This window comes from Gavialis gangeticus, unplaced genomic scaffold, assembly GCF_001723915.1.
Source record: "Gavialis gangeticus isolate Ggan-Ray unplaced genomic scaffold, GavGan_comp1, whole genome shotgun sequence".
NCBI lineage: Eukaryota > Metazoa > Chordata > Crocodylia > Gavialidae > Gavialis > Gavialis gangeticus.
The window spans coordinates 36,814,944-36,822,126 of record NW_017728997.1 but is presented as its reverse complement, the minus strand read 5'-3'; the positions used below and the strand labels follow the sequence as shown (position 1 = coordinate 36,822,126).

The 7,183-nt window shown below is 51.2% G+C and overlaps 1 protein-coding gene across 1 annotated transcript in view; it reads right to left on the bottom strand.

The window, feature by feature from the left end:
* The window catches only part of ACAD9 (acyl-CoA dehydrogenase family member 9), a 92,214-nt gene extending 86,391 nt beyond the window's left edge, over nt 1–5,823 (bottom strand). The window contains exon 1 of the mRNA XM_019504617.1: nt 5,689–5,823. Within this exon, the coding sequence (XP_019360162.1) occupies nt 5,689–5,808 (120 nt within the window). The 5' untranslated portion in view covers nt 5,809–5,823. The remainder of the gene's footprint in view (nt 1–5,688) is intronic.
* Nucleotides 5,824–7,183: the final 1,360 nt, after the last annotated feature.

Below are 7,183 nucleotides of genomic sequence, written 5' to 3'. Positions count from 1 at the left end.
TTTAAAGCCCAGTGGAGCAGGTCAGCCAGTCTGGCTGAGAAGAGCCTCCTCCCCAGGGGAGAGAGGTGGAGGCCATCTCTTCCCAGCAGCTCGCTGCCTCTCTCGCCAAAGAGCGGGCTGTGGTCATGGAAGCCAAAGCCTTCCCTATGACACCAGCGCCACAGTCTTTGGTTCACTATGTGGATCCTCCTCTCCCTCCTCAGCTAGACTCCCGAGACTGGGAGGATTGAAGAGAACACCACCTGTGCCCCCAGACCCTTTAGCCAAATCCCTGAAGCGCCTCATGACCCGGCTGGAAGTGCTCCGAGCTGTGTCATTGGTGCCCACATGAATAAGGAGCATGGGATAGTGGTCTGGGGGCTGGATGAGCTTAGGGATCCTCTCCGCAATGTCCTGGATGAGGGCCCCTGGGAAGCAGCAGACTTCCTGAGCTAAGGGGTCGGGGCGGCAGATTACCCCCTCAGTCCCCCTCAGGATGGAGTCTCCCACAACAAACACCTTATGTTTTGTCTTGGGGAGAGCAAAGGCGGTAGCTGCAGTTGAGCCTGTGTTGCCTGAAGGAGCTGGCAACTCAGCAGGCTCTGCTGAAGCAGCAAGAGGTGCGTACCTGTTACTAAGCTCCGGCAGGGGCCTTGGTGTGGTGGACCTTAGGGCCCTTGACCACCTTGGTCCATGCCCCTGACTGATGCGTCAGTATGCCTGCTGTGGGCTCAGGCTCTCGCTCCCTGCCCTGCTGCCTCTCCCCAGAGCCTCTGTGGCCCAGTGGGTGGAGCTGGTGCAGCAGGGCAGAGCGGGGCCAGGCAAAGAAGCTCCTTGCCACTGCAAGCCCTGCACTGTCATGGCAAAGTGCCCCCTGCCTGCCCAGCAGCAGTGGCGGTAGTGGCACGGAGCTGATCCCCTCACTGCTGCCAGGCATGGGGCTTGAAGTGGCAAGGAGCTTCCCCATCCCACCCCGCTCTGCCGTGCCGTGTTGGGTCTTGCCTGCTAGGCCACAGAGGCCCCAGGGGAGGGCCTTAATAGCTAGCCTGCATCTGCCCCCCCAACCCTCATGGGCTCTGCTTCAGCTGTGCTGCCTGAGGGGGAGGGGAAGGGGGAGCTGGGCTCCACTGTGCTCAGTCACAACAGCTGCCACCTCCCACAGGCAGCAACCAGGGTTTGGGCCCAGCTGCAGGGGTGGCAGTAGGCTGCAGACCTGGGTCCCTGGCCCCACAGCTGTAGCAGCTGGGGCCCTTCTGCCAGGGCTGGCGGGGGCTGTAGGTAGGGAGTGAGAGGCACTAGCAGGGCCACAATGCTTTGGTTAGGGAGTAAGGGGCTCTGGGAGAGCCCCAGGGGCCGTGGATGGGGAGTGATGGGCCTAGACCTGTGTCCTCATGAGCTACAGGGGCCAGGGGAAACTCTGATTTTCCATGATAAAAAACTGAAAATCAGATACCAAAATATAAAGGTACTTAGAATTTATTGTATTAGAGATTGAGGCACAGGTAGGCTGACAAATTGCTTTAAAATTGTAAATATATAAATAAAACATCGTGTTCTTACATTATTAGTGGTTTTTCATTTTAATCATGAATTTGGGGCTTTTAAATCAGAGAATTTATGAGTTTTTAAATCAAGAATACAAGGCTCTCTGGTGATTAGAAATAGCCAGCATGGATTTACCAAGGGCAAGTGATGCCTAACCAACATGATTACCTTTTATGATTAGATGATTGGCTCTGTGGATGTGGGAAGAACAGTGGATGTGATATACCCTGGCTTTAACAAGGCTTTTGGTATGGTCTCCCACAACATTTTCACAAGCAAGCTAAAGAAGTATGTCCTGGATGAATGGACTGTAAGGTGGATAAAAAACTAGCTGGAACATCATGCTCAAAAACTACTAATCAATGGCTTGATGTCCAGTAGGCAGCCAGTATCAAGTGGAGTTCCCCAGAGGTTGGTTCTGGGGCAGTTTTGTTCAATATCTTCCTCGGTGACCCAGAAGATAGGATGGAGTGCACCCTCAGCAAGTTTGCAGATAACAGCAAGCTAGGAAGAGTAGTAGATACGCTGGAGGGAAGGACTAGGATTCAGAGACCTATCCAAATTGGAGGATGGAACCAAAAGAAACCTCATAAGGTTCAATAAGGACAAGTGTCAAGTCCTGCACTGAGGACAGAAGACTCCCATGCATTAGTACAGGCTGCTGGGGACTAACTGGCTGGGAAGCAGCTCTACTCTACAGAAAGTGACCCAGGCGTTATAGTGGACAATAAGCTGAATATGAGCCAACAGTGTGCCCTTGTTGCCAAGAAGGCAAAGAAAGAGCATCTTGGGCTGCATTAGTAGGAGTGTTGCTATCAGATCAAGGGAAGTGATTATTCCCCTCTATTCAGCACTGGTGAGGCCGTATCTGGAGTACTGTGTCCAGTTTTGGGCCCCCCACTACAGAAAAGATGTGGACAAATTGGAGAGAGTCCAGCAGAGGGCAGCAAAAATGGTTAGAGGGCTGGGGGACCTCACGTGTAAGGGCAGGCCGAAGGAACTGGGCTTATTTAGTCTGTACAAGAGAAGACTGAGGGGAGAGTTAATTTCAGCCTTCAACTACCTGAAGGGTAGTTCCACAGAGGATGGAGCAAAACTTGTTCTCAGTGGTGTGACAGATGAAAAGGAGCAATGGTTTCAAGTTGCAGCACGCAAAGTTTAGTTTAGATATTAGGAAAAACTTTTTCATTTGGAGGGTAGTAAAACACTGGAACAAGTTACCTAGGGAGGTGGTGGAACTTCTATCCTTGGAGGTTTTTAAGATCAGGGTAGACAAAACTTTGGCTGAGATAACATAGTTGGGAATGGTTCTGCCTTGAGCAGAGAGTTGAACTAAATGACTTCCTGAGGTCCCTTCCAATACTCATTTTCTATTATGGTAACAAGCAGTGGACACTGCCTCCCTAATAGCTTAGTGCAGCAGTGTCCAACTCATCTAGCTCCTCAGGTCAGGTGAGTAGCGTGGGACCAATCTGAAGGCTGGATCCAAGAACAGAGCTGTCACCTGGCCTGAACAGTTTCAATTTGGTGACAGCAATGTTAACTGCTGAGATTCCCAGAACCATGGCATTTGCTAACACTCCTTCTTCCAAGTTTCCACCCCAACAGGCAGTCCCGCAGTTCTATGCTCTGGACTCAGTCTACAAGGTTTCCCATATATCTGGAGATCTGACAGCAGGATGATGGGCAGAAGCATTAATTGCTGCATCTTTGGAAGTCAGGACAATTAACACTGCCACCGCTTGCAAGGCCACCATATTTCTGGACCCAAGGCAGAGGCCCACAGGCTGTAGAACATGGCTCCACACGCCGAATTCAGACCGTGGACCATAGGTTCGTCACCTCTGGCTTAGTGCAACAAGATGGAGACAACTGAAGAGTAATTTATATTTTTATTAAATGACTAGAAACCACAAGCTATGTTTCTTAATGATTTAAACTCACAGAAAGTGAAATAACTAATACCTTTTCTCTGTCAAATTAACTGATAGCACAGAACCTTTACTCTGCAAATCAAAATATAATCCTAAAGACTTAAGTTTCAAAATGATATCAGGTTGTATGCAAATAGCCTCACTGATTTTCTTTTTCGGACTGGAGAGCATTCCGGCATAGTTTACCACTCAAGTGAACAGTCTCAGGTTCCAGAGATATTACATTCTAAAAGATAGAGGCACAAAACACAGAAGATACTGGCTAGTCCAGAAAATGGAACAACTTAGTTTTTCCTTGGTCTGAGTATGGACAGAACTCACTCCAGATGTTACCTGGAGTGAGTTCTGGCCTAGGTTGTTTTAAAGAGGGACTGGAGAGAGGGAAATTGCTTGGCAGACTGAGATAGGGAGTGTTCCCCATAAAAGGAAAGCATGCAAAGGCAGACAGAAAGGGGAGTGGGAGGGAATGATTAGTGCAGTAATACTGAAGTGAAAGGACCAAGAAGGGGCACTCAGAGAAATCAAGCAATAGATATAAATTGGGATGGAACACCGTGGTGCTTTTCTGGCTAGAGAATTTTCCGGTGAAATCAAAAAGGAAAAAGACAATCATATTAGGCAGAGTTTTACCAGTTTAGATGTGCATGTTCATCTGGACACATCCCATGAGAACATGTGGTTTACAGCTCTGCAGACCACATGCACCACAGATACAGGCATTTGCTGCGCTGTTAATGTGCACCGGGAGTTGACACCGGGAGTGTCAAAATTCCTGTGTCAAAAACATTAAAAAGGCACCAGAAAAAAGTGGGGCAGCGTACATGGCAGCAGCGTGCACCACTGGAAATCAGAGCTTGGCCAGTCAGAGCCACACTCCAGCTACCAGCCAGGCTCTGTGTGCCTGAATTGCTGCCACTGGAGCCCCAGGAGGCCCCCAGAATCCTGGGTACGGCTGCTGGGGCCAGCCCAGATGCTGGCCCCTGCATCCCCTATCCCAACTGGGGCAATTTGTTGCAGGCCAGAGCATGTGTGCCGGGGCGTTCCACAGGGACTACTAGTAGTGGCACAAATGTGTGGCAATGAACGTTTCTCACTCGTGGGGACATGCCTATGGGGAGCAATGAGCAAGTAAATGAGATAAAAGAACTTGTAATAGTCAAGACGAGGGGAATAAAACTAGAATAACTTAATATTAAACTAAACATGACACAAAACTTCTCCCAAAGCCCCTCTTGCTGCGTAGGTCAGAAAACAAGAGTAGTGTTTCCCCAGTTCACCCCACCCTATTGCTGTCCTGACCAGACCAACCTGTTCTCAGATCCTTCCATGCATTTTCCAACTGATCTCAGGGTCTGACTCCTATTTCTTTAAACTCCTGTATAAGTTGCAAAAGGCCCTGGGATTCAACTTAGCCCCAACACCCAAGGCAGTAAATATTCTACCCTTCACTCACATGAGACACAGCCCTGCCCTTGGGCAGCCCCTTAGCCTGAAGTCAAGTAAAAGGTAGAGCAGATTGCCATTTTAGACTGATGAAAGAGATACAGATGAATGTATCTATATATAGAGATGTACCTATCTCTCTGCATCTCTGGCCCTGCTGGCATAGGCCTTGTGATGTGCTTAGAGGATTATGCACTTAGGCCCAACAAGGAAGAACTATAAGCCTGCCTTAGTAAGGAGGTCTCTGAGGACATAAACTGATTTCCTCTAAAGAGAAAACAAGGTTGGGTGTGAATTTGTAGGCTTAAAATGAATGCACCAAAGGGGGACACCAAGCAGAGTGCACTGGACAGCACCCACGGCCCTCAAACACACCCGAGGAGCCAGTAGACACTTCCCAGGGAAACTGCCCAGAGGCGTGAGTGGAGGAGTGCCAGGAAAGCAGCCCCCACCCGCCCAGCTCCTCTGGCCTGGCCAGAGCCGCCTTCCCGGCCACCAGATGAGCAGCCAAGCCAGAGGCAGGAGACGGCAGACCCGGAGGACAGCGAGTGAGGCAGGAGACTGGGCAAGGCGGCCTGTGCTATGGAGGAACCCGGCCAGGGCAGCTCCTACATAGGCAGGCACAGGACACGGGGAGGCCGCAGGTTTCGCGGGCTGAAGCTCCCCTCGCCGGCGCCAGGCAAGTGTGCCCTCTGCCCACGGGTCGCACGGACTTCCCGGCTTTCTCGGGTCCGTGGCCCTTCCCTTTGGCCAAAGGACTCCCCCGAGGATCCCTGCGCGGCCTCACCTTCAACGGCGTCCCCAGGAAGAAGTCCCGGGCGCCGCGGCGGCGGGGGACCGCGGTGCGCAGTTGCCTGGCCCCGGCCGGGACCGCGGCGCGCGCCGCCCGCAGCAAGTGTAGGTTCATGCTGTGACAGAGCGCTGCGGCCGGTTGACGCGGATTGATGACGCCATCGATCCGCGCCGAGACGTGCGATGACTGCGCCGCGTGGGGTAGGGGCGGTGCCTCACGAGCTGCTGCAAGGCTGAAGACTGCTGGCTGCAGCCAACGGCCGCTTCACCGGGGAGACGGAAGTCGGTATTAACCGCCCCTGCTGCTACCTTGCGGGGCCTGGCCGAGCGCCGGCGCTTACGTGCCAGCGGCAAGTGTGGTTGGCAGTAAAAGCCTGGCGAGCGGCCCGTAACGCACGAGCGGGTCGGGGCTTGCGGCCTGGCGACTCGCCTGCGGGGCGGCACCTTACCCAGCGAGTCCGGCCCTGGGCGCATGACCTTGACTTGTCTTAACTGCCCCCAGGCCACAGGCAGGTTTGTCAGCGTCCAGCCGCGCTGACTGTCCGGAAGGGGCAGGTTAGGGGAACCCGACTTTCTTCATAAACCTTGGGGGTTATGCCCCTTCTTAAATAAGAATGACTTAAGTCATTCGTGTGGATAGTACTAGTATCACTAGCCCTCTGGTATAAATGCTTGGCTTTACTGCTGTTCTTCTTGGGGGGGTGTTTCTTTGACTGCTCTGTTACATAATAATTTACAACTGCAGAGCAGTTTCTTCAAACAGGTTTTTGCTGCCTTGCATCAGGGTTGCACAGCTAGCAGCTGGAAATCTTTACGTCCACCTTCATTCCGTTACTCTCAGTAGTGCAGCTCATCTGCGTTCTCAATGCTGTAAGCAAAACGGCCTCTCTGCTGCCAATTTCCTCAAACACAGGTCAAACATTTACTTGGGACAGTTTTGCATGATCATACCTTTTCAGTTCACATAGGGGAGCCTTTGTGAAAGTGCAAAAAATGTCAGTGAAATCGCTGACTGATTATCATCAGGTCCATTTTGCAACAACCTTGGTAAGAAGAGATGTTCACATGAGTACCAAATTATCTGAGTCTTTTCTTTGCCTTCAGGTGTCACATCAGTTATGAACCAAGCTTTGCCATCCCTGTCTATCCTGGAGCCCTCTTTACATGTACTCTGGGTTAAGTTTAGTAAGTTTACCCTCTGGCTAGGGACAGACATTACACACAAACCAGTTTAAGTAATCAAACTGGTTTAAACCTGTAACAGAATGTAAGTTCAGTGCACATAAACCAGTTTGAAAATGGCTGAAACTGGTTTAAGATAAACCTAGTTGAATGTAGCATCAAACTTAACTGATTTGGGTCAAACCAGTTTATGCAATGCCTGTCCCAGACCCCTTCCTGCTTTAACTTAAACCAGAGTCCCCCAGCATCCCACATACTTTGCAACCCTAGGCAGCACTTTCAGCTCCACAGCAGAGCTGCCCCCCCCC